This window comes from Strongylocentrotus purpuratus, unplaced genomic scaffold (assembly GCF_000002235.5).
Source record: "Strongylocentrotus purpuratus isolate Spur 01 unplaced genomic scaffold, Spur_5.0 spur5_scaffold_13, whole genome shotgun sequence".
Taxonomy (NCBI): domain Eukaryota; kingdom Metazoa; phylum Echinodermata; class Echinoidea; order Camarodonta; family Strongylocentrotidae; genus Strongylocentrotus; species Strongylocentrotus purpuratus.
The window spans coordinates 3,792,967-3,817,684 of NW_022145598.1; the positions used below are offsets into that span (position 1 = coordinate 3,792,967).

Here is a 24,718-nt window from a genome sequence, read left to right on the forward strand (position 1 = left end):
TCACCGTAATAATAAATGACACATATTTGTAAATCTTAGATCCTCCTCTTTCATTTGATGCAACTCATATAATGCATATTTCACGCATTCCCTGCCAATTTTCGCTCTACTTGCTTCGCGCCATCTGATCCCCCCCCCCCCCCTCCACTTTGAAAATTGATCCGCGGGGCTTCAATGTAACATCAGTAACATAAGAGTGGTGATGATTTTTGTTCTGCCCTCCTAAATAATCATTTGCTCATTACGCCATTGCCCATAATTATATATATCCATCCTCCTCTACCATCCAGTGGCAGTGATCAGCGACCACTTCGCTGATGCCTGGCGGATTCAGTACACAAAGCATTATTGCGTGTGAATAGTATGGCTCGCAGTTGTACAACGCGATCCTTACAAATCACCAAGCTAGCAATTTTTACGCATTGATGAACTTTAGATGGGCTACCTTCATCACCGATTAGATGTGTGAAGAAAAGCTTCACCCTTTTTGACCGCATTGCCAATTTGTCTCAAAGATTCTAATATTTTAATGATTTTGAGAGATTCATAACTTCTACTGGATTGTTTCTCTAATTTTTCTGCATTTATTGAAACCAATTCGATATCTTCTCCTTTAAAAACCCACTGTTCAAAGATCGATCTGACCGTTCAAAATGCGGCCCTTCTCTTTCCCGAAACAAAAACAAAATGTTCATAGCCTCCCTCACATGTGACACTGATTTAAAGCAACTGAAAGACTAAATTATTTTGAATTTCCCTCAAAGCTCACTTAATATATCCTCTCGCAAATATAGGTTATCAAAATTATGTAATTTATTTAAGAAATTGTGCTTAAAAACCCAATTCACATTATCTGACCGGTCAAAATGCGACCTCACATATCTTTAATAATTACTTTCCAGACCACTGCACAAACAACTGCAAAATATGATGCAGAAGCAGTTTCTTCAACCATGGAAAGATAAATAACAATAACATATATAGGATGATCCTTGGTAATGAAGGGATGTATCCATTAGAACATAGAGGCAGTAGTGATAAGTGTCTGAAAATCGTGTACTCTATCGCTTTGCGAATACCCTTTGTATTGGTGCCTCTTTATGTTAAAAAAGTGTCACTTTTGTTGGTACCCCCTCCCACTTTGGAAGTCGCTCCACTGCCCTGGCCAATGGGTCTGAGTTCTGGTGCGGCACTAAATTGGCAACACATTAAATCTACATTATTTTGCCAGATGTTACATGAGTATCGGTAGAAAATAATTACTGGAGGGTTTGTGAGTACAGATGTCGATGGCCTATATAGAGAGAGCCGAGGTAATATTGGAGCGCATTGAGCACCTTGGTTGGTGCACATGTGCGCTATATACAAATTAATTTCCGATATTTGATATATTGTGTATCGAAAACAGACCCCCCCCCTCCCCCCCCCCCATTGTGTATCGAAAACAGACCCCCCCCCCCCCCCCCCCCCCCTTAAAAAAAAGAGAACCAAATTTAGATTGTCACACTAATCATTTTACGTTAATAATGCTGTATTTTTCTTATGTGATCATTTTTTCTTCATTTTTTTCATTTTTTTTTCCTTCATTTTTTCATTTTTTATTTGGGGGGGGGGGACAACTCAGCTTTATAAAGGCCCTCTAAAGTGTTCGGAGCCCCAACAAATGGATGGCAACATTTTACTTAAATTATATTATAATGTGAAAGAGGATGTCATTTAAGACACACTGTCCTGCAAAGATCCCCCCCCCTCCTAAACAAAACAACAACAAAAATGTGTTGGAAGACAAATATTGATAAAAGAATACATAATTTGGGTTTTCTGTTGTATTCTTTCATCAATATAAGACTTCAAACACATTTTTTTTTTGTGGGGGGGGGGGGGGGGGGCAATGGCAGGGCAATATATACCATTGTAATAATACAAGCGATAATCTACTCCACTTGATATCATTTACGTGTGCTATACAGATGTCTGTTCGGCAAACATAATGGGAACGTGATAAATATTTTGTTTGGGCATACATTCTGGTGATTTGGTAATACATTCACATTTCAAATTTCAAGCTTCGAACTTCAAACTTCAAACTTCAAACTTGGAACAATACTAAGAAGAGGGGAGAGCAGGGTTAATTACTAGATGGGAGGAAGAGAAGGTTAAAAGAATATACAAAATTATGTTGGTAATAGGTTGGTTGTATGAAACTTCATTCATATTTGTCATCAGAAATTTCATTAAAATTTCTTTTATAACGGTATTCTTCGTATGTCTAAATTCCCATATAAACTATAAAGAATATTGATACTTTTGACGAGAATGTAGATGATGACTTCGTTATCTCGGTAGCCTGAGTCAACTTACTTTATTGAATTAGTCTGGCCGAGTTTTTTTAAGATTCTTATAATTTCCTCAATTTTTGACTAGAAACAGATGTACTATATTCAGTTTAATTAAATACCAGGTATGTACACTGATCTTAATTTCATCTTTCTTGTTTCCATATACATTTGGCCGGTATGGATGTAGTTCAGTTTACTTTACAATAAACCGGGTATGCCAATAACTCCAACATGTATCAATTTCGTGTAGTCTTGTTTGCGCGTATAATGACGAACTCATGTTCTGTTGACTAAGTATCTTACATCAAACTTGGCCCATATCTGTAGTTTACGTTTCTAAACTATTGAGGTTGATACATTTATTGATATATTTGCGCAAAGCAGATGTCCCACTCAGATCCAATATTTATAATTCAGAAGAATTGGAAGCTGCTGACGTAATCAACTATCTTTCTTTAGCATAATTGGACTTAAATTATTAATCCAATATTATAATCTTAAAATGGGTTGATTGACACGAGGCTATCTATCTTGAAAGTATAAAAAGAGAGACAGACAATCATAACTCATTGAGTTGCATTAGCTCAACAATATTCCAGAGTTCCCATCAGGTTTCTTCTTTTTCAACAAAACGAGATCTACTACGAGAGACATCATGCTTTCTTCGGCAACTTTAGCGTTCGTCGCTCTAGTCAGCATATTTGGTGGTGGTACGATAACAATAACCTTTTTCTCGAACGAATGTTTTTTAATTCCGATTTAGAATTGTTATTATCTAGGGTAGGTGTAGGGAATTGGAGACCACCAAGCTTGAACCCATCACTGTCTGTCCGTGTTGGCTCCAATATTGCTATAGCGCCATAATAATTATGTGGCCTTTAACAACACTACTGCATATATCCAATTCATTTCGAAGACTACAATGCGTTTTTTCTCCGAGAAAATTGGCAAAATTGACCAAGATGAGCAATTTTGATCGTAAAATTTTGCTCTGATATAAAAACACAATTTTCACTGAGTGTTGTGGTGTATGCAAATATTTAGGGGTGGCTCTTAAAAAGTAGTTTTAAAAGGAAGTTTATGAAGTGTGCCAACCATCACAGAAAACGTATAGCTATTGTGTGTTGTGAATGGGTGTTGCAATGCACATTATGAACGGTGTCTGATCAGAAATGTGTGTAGGCAATGGGGGACACCAGATCCAGGGTGGGGGCCTACTTTCCCCCAGTTGTTCATTTCATGTTGAAAGGCACTATCATGAAACATATATTTGGTTGTTCGTGTCACCATTCTAATTTGAATGCATTTCATTTTAAGAAGTTGTTATTGTGCTTTGAGTTTGATCAATGTAAAAGTAACATTGCCGGAACATTGTTCTGAAAGTATTTAAACATAATTTAAAGCAAACTACAGAAATATTTTGGGCCACATTGTTTTAAAATCGTTTCAAAATTACAGTAAGTTCATTGGCTGCATGTATCTCTTTCAAAAAGTGTTTGAACTAACTATAACAATCCCATTTTCATTCAAATTGTATTTAAAAGGTCTTGATTTGTAACTGTCCCTTATTACCTACACAATAAACATGTAGGTAATGAGAGAACTTTGGTGATGCCGTCATTAATCATTGTTATCTTATTACTTCATTACATCATGACCACAATTTTGTTACCAAATATAGAGAAGAAGTTACTGAAGAGAATACAAACCTTTCTGTATGTGTAACATTTTTCATGTTTCGATAAATTATGCAAATGTGCTTAAGGGTCTCCAATTCCCCACACCTACCCTATATGCAGTGGCGGATCCAGGTGGGGCCAAATCAGCCGTGCCCCCCCCCCCCCCCTTTGAACGAGGAGAAAGATAAGGAGAAGAGAAATCGAAAAGAAGATAAATAAGAAAAATAGGGGGAAATGAGAAAGGGAAAAAGGGGGAAAACCAAAACAAACTGCCCTGATTTAAGGAGGCTTTGTGAATTTCAAATAGAAAATTACAATTTCTTTCGCTCTTGACGGACATTTTGAAGGTTCTATACCTGTATTGCTAACACTCGAGAGTTTCCGGGAGCACCGGTCACTGGACCCCGACAGCGGCTCTGTCCCTGGACGTCACCCGGAAAGGCTGGCGCTTATGATCTCGCAGTGCGTTCAGAAATATTATATATTTGAGCTGTGTTCATTTCAAAGGGAAATTTACAATTGTATGTAATTATTTGTCTTCTTAGAGCTTTATTGATCATGGAGCTCTGAGAGACTATGAACTATATCTTTCCAGAATGGGCAGTGTTGTCCTGATCATTTCACGGGGTATGGTAGGAAAGATTTATTACAGCTTTGTTTACAACACAAAGCACTGTAGTACCCGGTAATAATATTATTGCGGGGCCCTTAGGGAGAACAGTATTAAAACTGATGAGGCTATACCATGGGTCAAAAGACATTAATTATAATTATCATTATTATTATCATTATATTATTATTATTATTATTAATATTATTATCATTATAACGATTTTTACCATTATTGTTATTATTATTATTATTATTATTATTATCATTATTATCATTATTACTATTTTTACCATTATTATTATTTTTATTATTATTATTATTATATTTATTATTATTATTATTATTATTGTTATTATTATTATTATTATCATTACTATTATTATACATGTAGTTATGGTTGAAATCGAGTAATAGGCTACGATTATGTTACGTGTTAGGGTTAATGAGGCAGTGTGAAGGGTCCAGAATTTAAGTTATAAAGGAATTTGGTTAGTTGAAGGAAATTGTCGCAGGAGCATGCGTTTAACAAACAATTTAAACTTTTGTTTTCGACTAAGTGAATCAATTCGACGAATAAGTAAATAATTCTATTAAATTCGTCAATACGCAGATGCTTCGATGGCAGCCTCAGTAGAATACGATGGTTGGACTTTCGAATATTCTATATTCGATCCCTACCACGCAATGAAGCCCCTTTCACCCCAGGAAATTCCTCCCGTAATGAGGTAATACACTACCCCTGCTACTTACTACTACGTGTACTACTATCACTACCACCGATTCTACTACCTACTACTACTACTACTACTACTACTACTACTACTACTACTACGACTACTACTACTACTACGACTACGACTACTACTATTACTACTACTACCATACGCCATACTACTTCATAATCAATTTTCTTTATTTCGAATTTTAAAGAATTTAATGGTATGATTTTCAAGAATACAAAATAACTGAATGTTTATTCACAATGACTTTAACCGAAAACTAAGAGTTTGAGAAATTTAGCCGAGTATTTTGGAAGGAAAAGTATTTGGAAAAAACAACAACATATTTGTACAAAATGTTTTGTTATGTTTTATGTATTAACAAAACGAGAGTATTTTAGAAAAAATGTGAACTTTCAAGTTTCTTAAAAGCAAGAGAAGGGAGCAATCAAAATGTTGACCTCATATTGACAGCAGGCGCGGGGGTTTGGGGGGTTAAACCCCCCCCCCCCTTTGGATTTTTTTTAATTTTTTTTTTTTTTTAAATTAAAAAAATTATTCCCATGGCTGACCTAAAAAGGTGACCTTACCCCCCCCCCCCCCCAACGGAGCCAAATGTCAAATTTTCAAATTTCGATACCAAAAAAAAAAGTGTCCTCTTACCCCCCCCCCCCCCCCCCTTGAAATTTGAAGAAAAAAAAACCGTTGAAAAAACGAAATAGCGCCTTTTACGTCGTATTTCAGCCAATGCCGATAATGGCTTTTTTGTTGGCATTTTCGTGTTGCTTATATTACCCACAATTAGCCGGCTCTTGTATTGTTATTTTTAATTAAATAATTAATTAACGGTCACCGTGTTTTTTTTTAAAGTGGAGCTGAATTGGTATGATCAAATTGGCTAAATTTCACACATTTTGGGGTCTAAAATTACCTTCATAGCAATTTGAGGTTCTAAAAGGGCACTATAAATGTCATAGATAAGAATAAGAGCAATAACCATGCACTTTGAAGGCATTTGTGGTCTGAAAACAGAACTCAACTATCCCTTTAAAATAATTTGTTCCAATCTAGACTCTTCACCGTGAATGCAGCAGGCGGCGAAGGGCAGATTCTTGATCGCAACCATCCCGAGACCATTATGTATTCAGACTTCAGGGCTGATCGAGACACCAAAGTCATCATCCATGGCTACACCGAGAACGGGTTAAGAGACCAGTACGTGAAGATGAAAGACGCGTACCTAGGGGCAGTAAGTCTTTACAAACTTTATACAGATGTGAATGGAACCTAAGTCGTGAATTTATTTCGTCATAAATAATAATGATGATGATAATATTAACGATGATTATGATGGTGATGATAGGCATAATAGCAATAGTGGGTTCTTTATCATTGTAGTTCTTATCCCTGCTTTATCATGCATAGACTGTTATTGTGGCTCAAGCATTAGGGACTTTTAGATTTGCACAACGGCAACGTGGATTGCTACGATCGACGTCCTTTTAATGCACTGCCTTGAATGGACGTCACACGTATCAGTCCACGCAAATCTAAAAGTCCCTATTTAAATTTATCAGGAACCAGATGGAGTTGAATTAATTCACTCCGTATTATATTAAGGCCTTCTTGCTCACCATTTAACATTGTTACGTCCCTCACCATATTGCAACCACTTCAATAAAATGTTAGTTTTATTTAGGGGAACCTAATAATTTATTCATTATATAATGTGATATACTTTTAGTATATTTTATATTATGTTCTAATTTTGTCAATTATGTTTAATGTTGTCGATTATATTGATTCTATTTTGTGAAATGTGAAACAAAATAAACTTGAACTTGAAACTTGATATTGGAATCACCCTAAGAAATGACTGAAGTACTCTTTTGAGAGTATTTTCGACTCTTTGGAGCGTGGATTTCTATTCCTGTGCATTTCGGTACGTATTCTACTAATTTAAGCCTCGGTCACAAATGCCATTTCAAACTGCTACGAACTCCGTATGAACGATTTTCAGACAATGGAAATTCGGGAAGACAATGGAAAAACAGGGAGATTCGTACGAACGCATCGTTCGTACGAACCTTTGTGACCGTAGCTTTAATTAGACCCGAGTCACCCGAGTATCGGTTTACAAGGGAAAACATACTAACTTCCTTTGTTAATAACCCGATTTTGAATTAAAGATGAAGTTGAGTTCTGGTCATGCGATTGCATTGTGAAAGAAACGGTGTAGAACCGACCAGAAAAGGTTGATCATCTAGCATATAAGAATTTGTGTGTATTGCAAGGTTCTGGAATCATCAAAATGATAAGAAATTTGGACAAATCTTGGTAAAATTACAAACACTTGCACAGAAAGATGTATTTATGGGACTACACGAACACGTGGCGTAAAAAGCCGGCCCCCGATTTTTACGATGTTACATTTGAAGAGCAATGCTTTTCAGGGAACATGTCTTAACTGATGTTCTTCCACACTTGCATAATGCTCACAAATTATTTTTCACCTCTTCCCAGAACTCAACCTTCTCTTTAAGCCTCGGTCACAAATGCCATTACGAACTGCTACGAACGCCGTACGAACGATTTTCAGATAATGGAAATTTGGGAAGACAATGGAAAAACAGGGAGATTCGTACGAAATTAGCGTTCGTACGAACCTTTGTGACCGTAGCATAAAGTCACACCGCCACCCCGACTCCATACCAACTCCGTATCGACCGTTTCTTGGCCATTGGAGAGAATGTAATATTTTTATTCGGTTTGTTATCGGTCTCGTTGGTGTGTCTGGGGTATAACTAGCTTGTGTTCACACTGTTTACCTATAACCAGACTGATGTGAACGTGATCATCGTAGATTGGCGCCTCGGAGCTGATGGTAGCTACTTTCAGAGCCGTGCCAACACGCGCGTGATCGGCAAGGAGACGGCGGCCTTCCTCCACGCGCTGAAGACCACAGCTCAAACCGACTTCAACAAGATTCACATTGTCGGCCACAGCCTTGGTTCCCATGTCGCCGGGTACGCCGGGGAAGCGTTGATCCAGGATTACCAAGAGATGGTTGCCAGAATCACAGGTGAATCTCGATTCTGGCATTTCTTATTATATCTACACGTGCTAAAGAGAGCAGGATAATACAGGTATCTAATTCTTGTTTGTAGACCCAGTGAACGCAAGGCGTTATTTCACTTGCGCCATCCAAGGACATTCAGGCATGCAACCGCACAAAGAAATTGAGGCGCATTCTCTAGGCATGTGCAGACGCAACCCTTGACGCAGGGTGCGATAGGCTGACGCAAGGTGTCAGAGGGGAACAATCCATAACGCTGAGAGACAATTTCGGGCGTAGTCGTCATCAGCGTGATTCTGCAGAGGACTACATGCTGCACCAAACATTCATTTTGCAGGTGGTGGTATGGGGCAAAAACGCCTTGTGTGCATTGCGGCACACTCAAAGCATATAGAAATCTGATAATTGCAAGGGCGAAACCCGTTCTATGTTTGTAGTTTTAACCAATGGAATAGCGATGGACTGTCAGGGGGAGACAAGATGAATGGCATGCGATGGGTAGGCTTAAATGACGTTGATTATGGGGAGTGGATAGACAGTCAAGGGTTGATCGTCCATATAGAAGATTGATGCAAACTCCGCATAATTACGATGTTATGATATTGAAATCAGCATAGACCTTTATCACTTATTATATGTACATATTATGTAAAAAAAAACATTTTGACATGAAAAAATTATTGTTTGTATATGTTGCATTATACCTTACATTTATATGTTCTTTGTTGTTCAGTTATATTATATTTGGGAAAATGCAGAAATAAAAATATATATCATAAATGATTTATGAATACCCATTTCAATTAAGGTCTGGACCCTGCTGGTCCGTTGTTTGGTGGATACGGTGTGAAGTCTAACTACAGACTGGATAAGACCGATGCTGCCTTTGTAGATGTCATCCATACTGATGGGGATTTCGCTGCTGTTGGAGGAATGGGCCTTATGGATCAGGTTAGTTAGAGAAGATATGCCGTAAGGTCACAACCTACTTTTTTTCTACAACAATGAAATTATAAAAAAACGTACATAATGAAATGCACACAAGGAACAACTGTATACAACTCAAAATACCAAACAATAGTATAGTCAACTAATAATAATGAAATTGACGATTTAAGATTTTTGTTAAACTGAACCAGACCGTGGAAAATTGATAGGCATTGTATTATTGTTGAGGGAGCAAAATATATGCGTTGTGGCACCCTACATGATTGGTACAATATTGCCGACGTAATGCACCTTTCAACATGTTAAAGCTGCTCATGCGTGGGTATATAGAGGGCAGCACACTGAGCCAACGGGTATTACGCACATTACGCTTCCGTACGTGCGTACTAGTGTCCCTTTATGCGTCCGTCCGTACGGGAGCGTGATATTCGTTGGCTTAGTGTTCGCCAAATTGCCTACTGTCTTCACGAACGACTATAGTTATACCCACGCCTGAACATCTTTAAGTGTCTGCGAACCTGTATAATTAGGACGGTTTCATGAAATGATGGTTACACCGTGTTTGATCCGCGGAGAGGGGGCGGTTGGTCTATTTTTTTTTGGGGGGGGGGCGGGGTCTTATACCACATGCCCTAGTGAATGTACATTCCCAAAATGAAGCCAACATAATATGGTCTCTGTCGGGAAAAGATTCTCTTTTCATGATGACATCATTCTGCCATTACGACCTTATTATCCTAAGTCTGAAGTTAATCAAGTATCTCATTCTAATTTCCAGCTCGGTCATCAAGATTTCTACCCGAATGGCGGGAAAGACATGTCTGGGTGTGACCCGACCGTTCATAATGTCATCGACAGTGCGTTTTGTGACCACATACTCTCCGTCGAATACTTTACGAATACCATACCAAGTCCCGGTCGTTATGCAACTACCTCCTATGCTCAGAGCTTCTTCGATAGACTAATCAATGGAGTCGATTATCAAGATTGCAAGCAGCCATGCCCTGAAATGGGTGAACATGCTAAGCCTGGCCGAGAGGGGGCGTTCTACGTCAAGGTCGAATGACTCGGAGAAGAGTACTAAACTTCTTCATCTTTTCTCACAAATACTAAATTATCTGTCAAGTGATTCACTCTGTAGACTAGCTTGGGATGTGTAAACCTTCAAGTTTTTCTCTTGTTGGAAATTTGTACAAAATTACAATGTTTTAAATTCAACGGAAGGGGGGGGGGGCGGGGGCGTGGATTTATACCTTCAGATAATCTGCGTTCTCCATTTGCAGCCATTTAGTGATATAGACGATAAGATTTTGAAAGAATTTGTAATAGAATTGTATATAAGTATTCCAATATGTAAAATGTTAATGAGTAAGGATGAATAGTCATGCGATTAGTATAATCTGAATTTCAAGGGATTTCACGCTTCTTTGGAGGGGGAGGGGGGGGGCTAAATCGGCTCAAAATCAGTGATGTCAGACCAGTAGTGCGGTTGTCGACGAGTTGAAGCCGATTCTGCTTTTATTTTGACTAGATGAGTTAAATGGACTAAAATTTCCGTAGTTAATAATCATATAATTCTTAAGAACCTCTCAACGAAAATCGGATCGCAGGAGAATCGTGTTGATGATTGAAATATCCGACGTTTTAATGAGCCTAAGTAACTGTGTCAACTAATTGTAGCTGCCAATAAAATTGATTTAAAAGCATATATCTTAGTTGGTGTTATTTCTGTATTTTTTATTTCTTTTATTATAATTTCTTTGATTGCATTGCAAGCCTTCCCACCCCGCAAAATACTAGTGGAAAATCAAAATTGTTTTTATTGCATTTTGGCATTTAAAATCAAAGCACACAGGATTAAATGACAAATGGAGGCATAATTAAAAAAAAAAAAAAAAAAAAAAACGGCCACTCGAATTTGACCTTTCCTTCTCTTTTAGTGATGTTGGAAAATCATTGAAACAGAAGTATATTTACAGTAGGTTTGCGGGTGAACCATGTGACGACGGATAGTCAACCTGTTCGAAACGTCGAGCCACTCATCCTCTCCAAGCGCTATAGTTCTCCTCAGAACTATAAGCTAAGAAAGATAACAAACAGTCCTTTTCAGGACTACACACCCCCAAGAAAGATTACCGAGTCAGAGTCCTTTCCAGGACTCCTCAAACCCCTCTCTCTCTCTCTCTCTCACATGGTGCACCCGCAAACCTACTGTATATCTACATCACCATGCAAGCCGACACTTACAAGCAGAACTATATTTGTAAAGAATTTGGAACCAGACGTACCTGATAGAGAGAGGGAGGGGGTTGGCAAGAGTACGTGGGTCACAGATGGGCGTGTGTGTTTGTGTTTGATGTGTCGTGTTGGTATTATCACGAAAAAGAAGAAGAAGGAGAAGAACAATAACATGAAACAGAAGATAAAGGGAAAAAAGAAGAAGAGTGAGAAGAGGAAGAGAAAGAAAATGAAGAAAAGGGAGAATAAGAAAAAGAAGAAAAGAAGAAGAAGCCTTATATAGAGAAGAATAGGATGATGAAACGGAGGAAGAAAGAAATAAACAAAGAGAGAGAGAGAGATATAGTTGAGAATTCATATGTTTTGTAAATATGAATAAGTAGATGAAGAAAGGGTTTGGGATATTCATTTTGTTTAGTGTAGACGATATCAAATATATTTAGTTATCCTATTCAAAAGTTGGCGCAACAATCAAAACAAATAGAGTCAAACGTGTTAAATGGGTATTGATTTTTATATTCATTTATTATGAACTCTGACTTTACAAATTGAAATTTACATAGATATTCAATAATTTACATAATTTTGATAATTGCTCTTCTTTATGATAGGTGGAATTGCATTTTAAAAAATATTTTTGAATAATAAAATAAAACACCCCCCCCCCCCCAATAATAACTAAATTATGAAAAGGAGGAATAACATAGAATATTAAAAAAATAATACAAGGGAATGGAGACAGAAAAGAGAGGGAGAGAGATGGAGATAGATCAAATTTGATAAGATTTGCCATCAAACTCTTTCACTTAGTTTATGAATACAATTGCCCCATGTATGACTTGTTTTTTATGACACAAACTAAAGTAGGCCTACCTCCTTGTCATTATTTGCAGCAAGAGACAAAAAAAGTCCTTAATAACGCAAAATATTGGAGATTTGGAGAATAATCACTTTACACTACGAATTACTAAAGTTGCGATACTTCTCTTCCTTTTCTTTAAAGGAATTAACACAAGAACATACAATAATGATCAATGAAGACTGTCCATTAGAGGCCACTGGGCCCATATGTCGCCTTTGTTGGGGGCATAGAGTTTCAGCTGGATCGCCTCATACCGAGGGAGTTCTGGAAAAAAATCGAGTCCGGTCAATTTCTCGATGTCCTTGATTGTAGTTAGGTGATGCTCCACGTAGTCTGGCTTTGTCTGTCGATTAAAACAATATCATAAATATTTGTAAGGATCCCTGTTTTAAATTTGAAAGAAAATGGCATGAATTTACTTAATGCGACACTGTATAGAAGCATCCCCCTTTAGTGCCAACTCAGATAAGCTGTAGCAGTATGATCCGTAACTAAAATCGCGTATCGCTGTTTGTTCTCGCATCGATCCTCTGTCTTCGGAGCGGCATGTGCACGAAGAGAGACCCAGAGTTGACCAGTTCGGTATCGCTTTAAAATTGTATTCAATCCTTTCTTTTTGTAACCTATACGGTTTTGTAACGCTAGCTGGCTAACCCTCAACCTAATCATAATCCTAACACAATATATAATCGGACATGTATACCTCAGAAGAATATAATTTGAATAAAACCCTACCTATAAATAAAAATAATAGATGAAATGAAATACATGTACAGAAATTGAACAAATAGAGTGTATGAATGTTGATGATTTTTATTGTTTGTTGTGGTGTTGATAATGATGTTGATGGTGATAATGATGATGATGATGCTGCTGCTGCTGAGAATGATGATGACGATGATGGGAGGGACATGGCAGAGGTCTTTACTTAGATTTGGGTAGATATTGGGAAATAGTATGTTGTATATGACTTGAAATGATCTGATTATGCTGATGATAACGTTAATGTTGTACCTGACAAGTTTTGATCCCACGGTTGTTTCTCAAGACGAAAGCAGCGGATTCTACTTCTGCGCATGCGCTGTTTAGCTGGGCACCTCCTTTGCATCTTGCTATAATCATGAAGTAGTGAGTGGGCAGCAGACTAGGAGAATCGCCATAAATCACCCTGGAAATAATTTAAACAGATATATAAAACCAATCTTTAGTTTAAGTTAGAGAGTGCAAAGGTTCGCCTGCTTTCCATGTTAAGCCGACCAATGAGTTGTTATTATCATAAAGAGATGTAGTAATGATAAACACACATGATTTATGTAAGATGAGTTTCATTTAATAACTGATATCTTTGATGTAAATAGTACCTTCCGTTGGTTCGGATGCTTGCTAATATTATCCAATATTCTGATGAGAATAAGGAGGATTAAGAAAGGCGTAACAAAATGTTCAAATGTTATCCAAAAGATTTTTTTGATTAACAAATCAAAAGGGTAACCGATTTCATCTTAATATTATAACTAAATATTTATCCATTTGTTTTGCCTATAATGATCGATGATACTACGAATGTCGTTCGTTGCCTTGTTCTGTTTTCTGTCGCAAAATAGAGGAATTCCCCCAAAAGGGCCGGATACGTGGGGCACTATTTACTTAGGTATTCAGATTGTGCCCCCTCCTCCTCTTCCGGCAGATGGAGATGCACTTGTCGATAACTAGAAGAAAAATTATATTGAAAGAATATATTTAGGCGTACCCGTCTTTTTCAAGCGTGTTGTTGTTGTCTCTTAACCCATCACCGTCGTAGTCGAAAACGGGACCGGTCACGACGTTGATCTCCGAGCTGATGTTAGCCCACAGAGCCAGATGGGGTACAAGAAAGCCATCCCATATATCTGATGGTGAAAAGTCCAGGGAGTTTGAGAGAAAGAGAAAGAGAGGGGTAGGGAGAGAGAGTCATTATAATACAAAAAGCGTTGAAAACAGTTGAGTTAAGAGCAGTTCTTGAAAACTACATTCAATGGCAAAGAATTTGGAGAAAACCAACTCAAGGGTAATATTAATACTCTTATGTATATCTCATAGAAACCTTGTTCAAATTACGTAATACGTCACTGTAACGTTCTCAAGTTTTAAAGGGGGATGGGTAAAGAGGAACAATGAATTGCCTTTGGTTGGTTTTCTGAAATACTTTGTCATCGTGCTCTAATGTAATCTAATGTTCGATGTTCCTCTAAAAGAAATCATTTTTGCTAAAATGGCATTGTTCCTGACCATTTCAAGTCAGTGAAATCTGTACCCATATATGAAACAGGACATAGAGAAAAGAGAAAATGTAAACTATCCTTCATAGACTCCAGTGAATAGTATGTAGTTTCTCCAAAAGTACCGCTCCTGGTCATCGAGTGTTAGTTATGTACTTTTTCATTTTTCTGAGTTTCTGTTGTTTTTTAAAAGTTCATTTTACAAGCTTTTCTACTTTGTTTTGCAGGTCTAAGATAGCAATATATTGTGTATCTATGCTTTCAAATTTGAAATTTACCAACAAGAATACGGCAAGGCCATTATTTGAAGAATATGAGTTGAGAGGTGTATCAATGTAGCATAGCTGAGAGGTTAGAGGTGCACACGAGGAGTGAGTTGGACTAGCTCTCTGTCTTTGCATACAAACTTACTCAGCGGACCCTCGTTTGAGACCTACCCCCTGTCCACACACAACATTTTCCGTGATTAGGCGTGATTAGCTATACCGTTTCGGGATAGTTTATACAGTTTGCGATAGTTATACGATGAGATTGTGTGTGTGGACGCTCACTAACGATACGTCGTATAACGAAACGGGGGTTTGGGAATCGTTTCGAACTAGAACTCAATAAAGAATCACGCCTAATCACGCCTAATCACGGAAGGTATTGTGTGTGGACGTAACTAGTGTAACTAGTGTAACTAACTGGGCGGGGCTTAACGTGACCTCGCGCGAAAGGAGACATGACCTCTCATTTCCGCTTCCATTTCATGACCGCAGTAGCAAACTGCGCACCTATACTACATTTCGCTGTAGAGTTTCAGGATTACTTTCTTCTGTGTGTGGACATCCTGGAATTTATACGATGATTATTTATACGACGTATCTTGTGTGTGGACACTCTGAAATTTATACGATGATTCTTTATACGACGTTTCGTTATAGAGTTTTGGGATAAATTGTTTTGTGTGTGGACACGCTGCGAGTTACATCTTTCGGATGGTGACGTTAAAGGTCTGATTGATACACGTCTGTAAAAACCCAAATTACATACCTGTGATAAAACCTGGAAACTGTGGCACCGTGTTGGTTGAAATAAGGGTATCCATGAGGCGTTCAGAACTATCCGTTAAAGCTAAAAACAGAAAAATGAAACATCATGTCAGTTATTGGTTTCCGACTTCATCTTAACGGAAACCTCATTTTTCTAGTATTTGGGACTGCATCTGTGATGATATGAAAATACAATGTATTAAATGTTGATTATTTTCTATTCTATATTGTTAGATCCTACATAGAGGTAACCATTGGATTCGGGCCACGCACCACGTACAAAGTCGAGGTATATTGTAATAATAAGTCTCTTGAAAGCACAATACAATTTAGTGAATTTATGGGCCTATAAATTGTTGCCTTTCATGTCTTTGTGACTGTCTTAAACTTTTTAAATGGCTTTTTTCTGCTTCCTCTTAGTCAATGTTTGAGAGAGAGAGAGAGAAAAAAAAAGTTTGAGTTTTTCACTCTAAAATATTAATGTGTAGCGGAAATGAGAACGTTTAGAATATTAATTTTCATGAAATGAAAGTTCTTACTAGGAGGGAACAGATAGCCGGTGGTTAAATCAGTGAAGTCATCGGTGAGGCCCTCGTAATCGGAACAACTCGGTGAGAATTCGGCATCGATTCGGACATCGGGTCGCACTCGGCAGTCGGGCATAATCGGCATCTGATTCATCGGCTGAAAGATAACAGTCAAGGGAAATATTAGCTCGAGGTTCGTTGAAGCATCTTTTGTATTATTGCGCATTCACCTAATTCAAATAGCGGTAAACATCATTAAGAAGTATTAAGTAAATAGGCCAACATGTGTTAAAATTTCGATGGAAGTTCCAAATTTTGATTTGATTTGATTTGGTTTATTTTCTCCTGCATTCCACGTAAATAAAAACAAATTTCGGTAACATAACAAACATCAAATACTAAAAAGTACTTTCTGACGATGAATCATGAATAAGCAAATAAACATAACAATTATATATATTATTACCAACAAAGTCAAAATATCATATTTCATCAAATTTTAATAAAAGATTATTTGCGGAAGAAGGACTGAAATCGAAATGGCACTGAATATTTTACATCTTTCTTTCACAGTTCCTACCTGAGGCCTTTGGAGAGTGTAGGACGACCAGATCGGAGACCGGAGGTCATGACTGTACGCTGTGACGTAATCATGCTGGGTCAGGTGACAGTAATCCGTGTCAAAGGTCATGACAGGAGCGCCCAACGGTGCGTGCTGCAGCAGAGCTTCATTTACTGTAAATATGAATACGATACCGTGATTAATCAAAATAGCGATAAAATGGCTTTTTAAAAGAACATTATGCTTCGAGAGAGATACAAACAAACAAAGAATATGCAAACGGGGCGTTTTTGGGTAGCATTAGGGAATAAATATTCCGAAACTGCAGAATTTACATCAGTAATTAATCTGATCACCTTGGGTATACGAAACGGGACGGGGGAGGAAGGTTGCTAGATATTTAGCCATCCCTTCCCCTCCTCTTCCTCCTTCTCCTCCTCCTCCTCCTCCTCCTTCTCCTCCTCCTCCTCCTCCTCTTCCTCCTTCTTCTCCTCCTCCTCCTTCCCCCACCTTCGATCGACTCGAGGTGCCCGATTATGAGTAAATTTGTTTTAATATCCTATTAAAGAGAAGGTTGAGTTCTGGGAAGAGGTGATAAATAATTTGTGAGCGTTATCATTCTTATTATGCAAGTGTGGAAGAACATCATATAAGACATGTTCCCTGAAAAGCGTGGCTCTTCAAATGCCTTCATATTCTTAATATGTCATGTAACATCGTAAAACTCCGGGGTAGGATTTTTACGCCACGTGTTCGTGTAGTCCCATATTCATCTTTCTGTGTACAGTGTTTGTAACTTTACCAAGACTTGGCCAAATTTCTTATCATTTTGATTATTCCAGAACCTTGCAATACACACAAATAATATATGCTAGACGATCAACCTTTTCTGGTCAATTCTACGCCGTTTCTTTCACAATGCAATCGCATGACCAGAACTCAACTTCATCTTTAAGTGTACGCCTTTTTTAATGACGAAATAACTTATTCAAAATAATAAAATGCCATTTCCGTCAGCTATACCCCCCCCCCCCCCCGTGTATCAAGTTTATCTGTCAATTGCGGTTCACTAACATATTACAATTTATGGATGTTTCTTTCCTGGATACCTATTGATGAGTTTTTCCATTAACCTGTTATTAATGACTGAACTACAATACTTGGAATCCAGTCTGTATACATCAGTTGTTGCTATATTGGGCAAGCCTCGGTCAATTTTTCAGGTTGTCAAGAACAACCCTTGTTTAAAAAGTATGCATGGCATTTGAATATGTTGGTATACCAGTCTATCGGCTGCAGTATGAGACTTTCGAGTAAGAGGTATATGGAATAGACCAGTTCACGGTTTTTTAATAGCACATGTCCCAAATGACCCCGAATATCCACAGATCTTAAACACGTGAAGAGGTCCCACTTTGTATATTTTGAAATGATCACTCCTACAGCGATGGAGGTGTTACATAAATAACATTTGTTTTCCCTTTTTAAAGGATACTTCCACCTGTGCATCATGGAGTGCACTGCTTGCGCATAAATGAATAATGATTACATAACTTTCATAAGCACGTATCAAGTATTTTGTCTCCCTGTATTTCACAATTTGGTCTGCAATGACCTTTATCTGCTCATGCTCGGACTGCAACTATGACCTGGCTTATTACCTTCCTCTGACGAAAGGTTTAATTCTTCATCGTACATCTCAACATCGGTGGCATTCTGTGAAAGGAGAATGAAACGATAATAGTACAATGTATGGTCATAATATATTCGACACTTGCTCCGAGGAACACTTCCAAAACAATTAAATTCCTTAAAGGGAACGTCCACCCTGATATTAAGTTCGTTTTCATAGAGCTCTAGGCAGAAAAATGAGAGAAAATATTTTGTTGAAGGAGTTTTATTACAGGGTAAAATTTGGAGCTCACAAAATACGTCGTAGAGTTACCAATTTCTGTTTAATTGATCGTATTTTCAAAAATTCATACCTTTCTTATTTTTAATCGGTTTTTTCTCAAACTTTCACTGCCCTGTTTCTCTTCTGATTTTTTTATTCTTTGTCTTCTATCAAATTTAACTAAATATCAGGGTGGCATTCCCCTTTAAATTCAAGCCCGGACCCAGCACTCTTCCTCAGCTGACACCTTGACCCGATTCCAAAGAAGATTCCACTTTAAACCGCTATAAATAAGCCTAACTAGAGTGCATTTCGACGGAGCAAATAACGTATGCCAGTCACTGTCGATACCTAACAGGTGACACAATCAACGAGTACTTAAAAGCATCATTTCATTTTAGTAATTGGCGTGAAGGACTGGATGTTTCTTGAAACAGTTGCTATCAACTTATTCGTTTTTTTTTTTTTACAACGTAGAAACGATTTCCATGGCCACAAATTTATTGAACGACGATGCAGATATTTCACATTAAAGGCAAATGGTATCCTATACTGGTATGAAGAGGTGTACACGAAGCCCAAACATCTAAATATATATTTGGGGTTGTGTTTCTCAGTAATTTTCATCTGATAAGATTTGGATATACAGATAGATTTGCATTTAAGTACTTTACATAACTAATTATGATACTTTTAAGGTCACTCACACAGTCACACCCTGAAGTATCATTCTCCAATCTCATGTTGTAATCCTCATCAGTTGAAGGGAAGGGACAGTCCATTTTAGGCGTGGGGGTGGTTGAATCATCTGGAAGTGGTTTAGGATTTCTGAGCATATGATGAAGGCTTCCCATCGTTCCATTATTTGGAGCTGGCTCAAGATCCAAAAGTTCTAGAAAAACACGAAAAATATATTTTTCCATATCATTTTTGTTCAACTCAACCCCAAAATATACGTAGGCCTACATTTTGCAGATTGGTGAAACCTCTTCGGTGCTCAAAAAGGTTTGGGGTTCGATTCTTGCTTGGCGCTTACATCCTTGCATAATGAGTCTTACGCATAATGTGCTTCCCTTCTCGACCCTGGGGGGGGGTGTTACATAAAGACTAAGATCGACTTAAGTTGGACTTACTATGGCAGGCCATTCATGCCACTGGTTGCTCTCACCATTATGATCTTTAGATAATATTTTTTTCCTTGATTAATGAATTATCAAAAAGTGTACAGTCTGTAGATTGGTGACCATGATTTGTACGTCCCTTTAGAGACCAATGCCAGTAAACTGTGAGAGCAAACAGTGGCATGAACGGCCTGCTATAGTTAAGTCCAACTTAAAGTCGATCTTAGTCTTTGTGAAACACTCCCCAGGTATGTTAAATGGGTCCTTGGCAATGCTGGGTATATCATTACCGCGGGGCCAGCCAGAAGAGCAGTATTAATACCGATGTCGCTACATTTGGTAAATAACACCGCTCACGCTTTTTCAGGTTGCATAAGCAAAGCTTTGGAATAAAGTTCCAGAATATATCAAAAATTGTGATACTGTTAAAAAATTCAAAACACGTTTCCTTTTAGAATCAATTTCCAATGTTTACTAATGACTTAAAGGAAGTATGCTGAGCATATCTCCCTCTTCTCTTTTTTTCCACTTCACTTCTCTCCATTACAACGCGTGTGAAATATTTTTGATATGCGCTTTATAAGCATTGCATATTATCATTTTTACCATCATATTTATATCTAAATAGACTCACAACGCCCCTACTAATAAAACAGTAAACATAGGACGGGGAAGGGGGCAATGATCACTTACCACACATGACGTTATATAACTCAATATTCTGGAAAGGCTGGACTGCTACCTGGCTCTTGAAACCTGGTCCAATTGCAACAAACATTGCCTGCAGCGAAAAAAAATTGAACGAAGGATTCACGACTTTATTTAATGATTGATTTTGCAATTGATTGTTATTTTATATTTATTTATTTATATATTCATCTCTTCTTATTTCTATTTTAGCAGGGTAGCATTGTCAGTTACAAAACTGCTTTCCACATTGACCTTGTTGGCCTCGATAATAATATGATAATATTAGGATGAAACATTGAAAGTGTAGACAAATTCATTGCTAAGTTCTATATACATGTACCAAATAATGATATAAGGCAAACTTATATCAATAATAAAGGCGAATTCAAAGACTTTTGTTGAAGATTACATCAACTAAACCAAGAATTTCCGAGGAGTAACTTGCCTTGTGTTTAACCATCCTCTCCTCCTCCTTTCCCATTCCACTATGCAGACATTCTTTTCTATAACAATATCGAAATAGTGCCTCACAAATATTGAAGTATACTGACATCAGAATTAGGTGGGGGATAGATATACTACAGAAAGCACGTGGAAAATAATTTTTTCAAAACGAGTATGTTCAGAAAGAGCTTTCCATGTGCTTTTGTTAACAAAAGTCGACGATAATAGGAATTTACCTTCATTAAATTGCCTAAATTGTCGTATCCATGAGTTCCTCCGTCGCACCAAGTTGTTGCTCCCCTGAGGAAAGAAGAAGAAAAAAATTCAAAATACTTACTTTTTGAAATATGTTGTATTATATCACTTATCGTGAGATTGTTGCATTAGGTGTGTACATAACAAGAAAAAAATAGTTTTACTGCAAAAGACGTTTCCTGCCGACTAGATCGAAATAGTTCATTTTTATTGATGACGTCACGCATAGTACCTTTTTTCCCTAGGGAAAAAAGGTACTTATGCGTGACGTCACAATAAAAAACGCATATTCTTGAACTCTGCGTTTTCCCAGCGAGCGCGTACATGATTTCAAAGTGCCTCTGCGCGGTCAACCCCTGCGGTGTCACGGCGCTCAAGCCATATGCAATTTACGCTGTGCGATAACTGCACTACACTAACGCCAGCTAAACATTTTTACATCCTTCAATGTTTCATTTGAGCCGTGCAATTTTCTTTATTTCTTTTCGATCTGAATGTAGATGTGAATGTGAGTATAAGGTTCATGTTATTACAGAAGTGTACAAGGAATAATACAGATGGAAGGGATATAAAACAAATATAAAATGACTCATTCTCGGAACAAGCTAAAACTATTCGCACTCAGGAACATCATTAGTACTTTTCTCCCTCGGGCCGATGGCCCTCGGGAGAATAGTACTAGTTGATGTTCCTTCGATGCGAATAGTTTCAGCTAGATCCTCGAGTGTCATTGTATATTTGTGTACTGTATTATTACTATTTCTCTAATCAAAGTAGGAAAAAACAATGGTATCAAGTTGATACTTTCATTAGCATGGCCGTTATTAAAAAAAAACAGTTTAAAAAGAAAGTTGAGTTCTGGGGAGAGGTGAAAAAATAATAATTGAGCATTTTCATTGTTAATATGCAAGTGTGGAAGAACATCAGAGAAAAAAACGTTCCCTGAAAAGCATGGCTCTTCAAAATATGACATGTAGCAGCTTAAAAATGAGGACCTCGTTTTTATGCCACATGTTTGTTTAGTCCAATATACATCTCTCTGTGTACAGTGCCTGTTACTTTTACCAAGACTGGGCCAAATTTCTTATCATTTTTATGGTTCCAGAACCTGCGCACAGTACACACTAACACTAAATATGCTACATGATCAACTTTTTCTGATCGATTCCACACCGTTTCTTTTACAAAGTAATCGCATGACCAGAGCTGAACTTTATCTTTAAACATTGCGAAACATATATCAAAATGAAATACATAGGAAATACATAACATCAGTCTAAATGGATGTGGGAAGAATTACGCCACCAATATCTTTCATATCTACATCGCACGTCACGGATTCACTTTACTGATTGGAAGTTGAACAATTTTCTTAATCTTATTTTTAACACTCGACTATAGACAACTTCTTTCTCGACCCTGTGAATGCCTTCCGTAAATGACGCTGAATTCAATATTGGTATTATTAGCTACTTACATAAGATTTATCATAAGTGACAACATTAGCATTTAGAATATAAAATCGCTTGATGGTACGAAGGACTGCAATCAAATTTTAGCTAACACTTTTAAAACATCATCAAAATATAATTTTTACATTTGGAAGGTACGTTTTCTTCACCATTTCACTGGAAATGAACCGGCTACGTTTGAGCGTTCTAATATCCCAAAGTAATACTGAAGATATTAATATTCATGTACTGTATCGTGAGCAGAAGTGACGTAGCTTACCCGGAAGCAGACCATTGCTCTGGTACAGTGACCTCAATGGGTTCGATCCGTCGATTATTGATGTAATGCCATCTCTTTGGTAAATCTTCTCTTACATAAGGAATGGCCACTTCATGTTTACACTGGCAGTAAAATAAAACGTAAAAGAGGAATTAAAAATTGTAAAATTTACTCCTTAGTTAATCTCTTTTTTTAAAGGAAGATTATTTGCATCAGGAACATATAATCTGTCTAATGAAGATGAATGAAGATGTAAATATGCGAACCAGATTACGATTATGCGAAGTATCTGTATAAATTGTTCCAATAGAAAAGGGAAAGGCACTCAAAACAAGTCTGTATAGACAAAATAATAATTAAGTAACCATATTTTGCACAGAGAAAAATCTGCCATTTTGAAATCATCCTCTTGAATCAGAAAATAGTTTTACAAATTATAAAAATATTACTATTTTCTATCTTGTTTCGCCTAGGGAGAGAAGTAAATCGGGTACAAGAGATTGAGTCTATAGGTCAGAGTTATTGAGTCTTTTTCTCTTTCTCTCCTTTCTTCATACGAGGCACTTTATTACTTTATATCATTTTAACAACACTGCATATAGAGTTTGATCACAATATATATATATATATATATATATATATATATAGAAAATCAACAGACTGATAATTTTGTTGACTCTTAAACACACAGGCCCGAATTCACAAAGGAGGTTTGTCGACAAACCTTGGTTTTCGTGCGTCATATGACGCGTTTCGACGCGTTTTTACAAACCAGGTTTGTAAAAAAAAAAAAACACGTAAAAACGCGTCATATGACGTACGAAATCCTCCTTTGTGAATTCGGGCCACAGAGTTTGCCCAACTTCTTAATTTCTGAAGTTGCATCATACCAGATGCATGTTTTATGGCGAAGCTTGCTTTGTTGGAAAGCATGCTAGTACAATACAGGAATATGCGCCACGTTTTGTCCGATTAAAAACTCTGTTGTACAGACGGCTCTGGTCTGAGAAGCATATGCAATGATAGAGTATACTCGGGACATTCTCATGAATACTACGTTTAAAGGGATCCAGGAACTTTGTCTCAGATTCTGAAACAAAATCCTGGATTTAGCTCATGCTGCAATGATAAGGAACCCCATGACTTTTACAAGCCGATCGCTTGTCTGATAATCAAGATATTTATGATTGGAAATCGAAACCAAATTTTGCGTTTTCCTAACGGTTTTCATAACACTACGGTCCATTGGGATAACGAGTATGGTAAAAACCGGTCACTCAAAGATTTTTTTTTAAAATACTTTTTGAGGTACTTCTTGATCATTTTGAAACGTGATTTTTTAGGGCTCTAATATTACACCATATGGCAGACAATGATAACACGTAGGGCCGTGCATCTCAGATTAAACATTGTTAAACGATGCCTTTAATGTAAGTCATATGAGGGAGCTACATTACATTTCCATTTCCTAGGACCAGTGTAGGTTTCCTTTCAAATTAATATAAATAATTACCAGGAGCTCTTCTACAACCTCGGCAGGATCAGACACCGTCGCTGAAAAGGATAAGAAATACACATGAGTCTTATTGAAAGTAGTATTAGTCATCATTTTCCTACGTGGAATATTTCTGTTTACAATCAGATAATAATTTACATGGATTCCAAATGTAAATTTCTTCTCAAATAATAATACAATGATTTCCATTAGGCCTATCAATAACAAGTGATA

The 24,718-nt window shown here is 37.3% G+C and overlaps 2 protein-coding genes across 2 annotated transcripts in view; one reads left to right on the plus strand and one right to left on the minus strand.

The window, feature by feature from the left end:
• Positions 1-2,927: 2,927 nt before the first annotated feature.
• Positions 2,928-11,079, plus strand: LOC579918 (pancreatic lipase-related protein 2). The gene is made up of 6 exons (XM_780009.4): positions 2,928-3,049; positions 5,241-5,355; positions 6,421-6,598; positions 8,188-8,431; positions 9,234-9,376; positions 10,152-11,079. Exons 1-6 carry the CDS (start codon positions 2,995-2,997, stop codon positions 10,437-10,439), a joined length of 1,023 nt encoding a protein of 340 aa, XP_785102.2. The 5' UTR covers positions 2,928-2,994; the 3' UTR covers positions 10,440-11,079.
• A 1,239-nt stretch (positions 11,080-12,318) lies between these two features.
• Positions 12,319-24,718, minus strand: part of LOC579858 (venom phosphodiesterase 2) — a 39,628-nt gene continuing 27,228 nt past the window's right edge. The window contains exons 15-26 of the mRNA XM_030982731.1: positions 24,503-24,543; positions 22,990-23,111; positions 21,240-21,303; positions 20,563-20,650; positions 19,456-19,640; positions 18,516-18,570; positions 16,873-17,027; positions 16,305-16,449; positions 15,767-15,847; positions 14,224-14,362; positions 13,488-13,641; positions 12,319-12,816 (exon numbers count right to left, since the gene is read on the minus strand). Coding sequence (XP_030838591.1) covers positions 12,643-12,816; positions 13,488-13,641; positions 14,224-14,362; positions 15,767-15,847; positions 16,305-16,449; positions 16,873-17,027; positions 18,516-18,570; positions 19,456-19,640; positions 20,563-20,650; positions 21,240-21,303; positions 22,990-23,111; positions 24,503-24,543 — 1,403 coding nt within the window. The 3' untranslated portion in view covers positions 12,319-12,642. The remainder of the gene's footprint in view (positions 12,817-13,487; positions 13,642-14,223; positions 14,363-15,766; positions 15,848-16,304; positions 16,450-16,872; positions 17,028-18,515; positions 18,571-19,455; positions 19,641-20,562; positions 20,651-21,239; positions 21,304-22,989; positions 23,112-24,502; positions 24,544-24,718) is intronic.

Coding starts and splice junctions, on each gene's coding strand:
- LOC579918 (XM_780009.4), top strand. CDS start 2,995: ATGCTTTCTTCGGCAACTTTAGCGTTCGTCGCTCTAGTCAGCATATTT. Junction 3,050..5,240: donor AGTCAGCATATTTGGTGGTG/GTACGATAACAA, acceptor GTCAATACGCAG/ATGCTTCGATGGCAGCCTCA. Junction 9,377..10,151: donor GAATGGGCCTTATGGATCAG/GTTAGTTAGAGA, acceptor TCTAATTTCCAG/CTCGGTCATCAAGATTTCTA.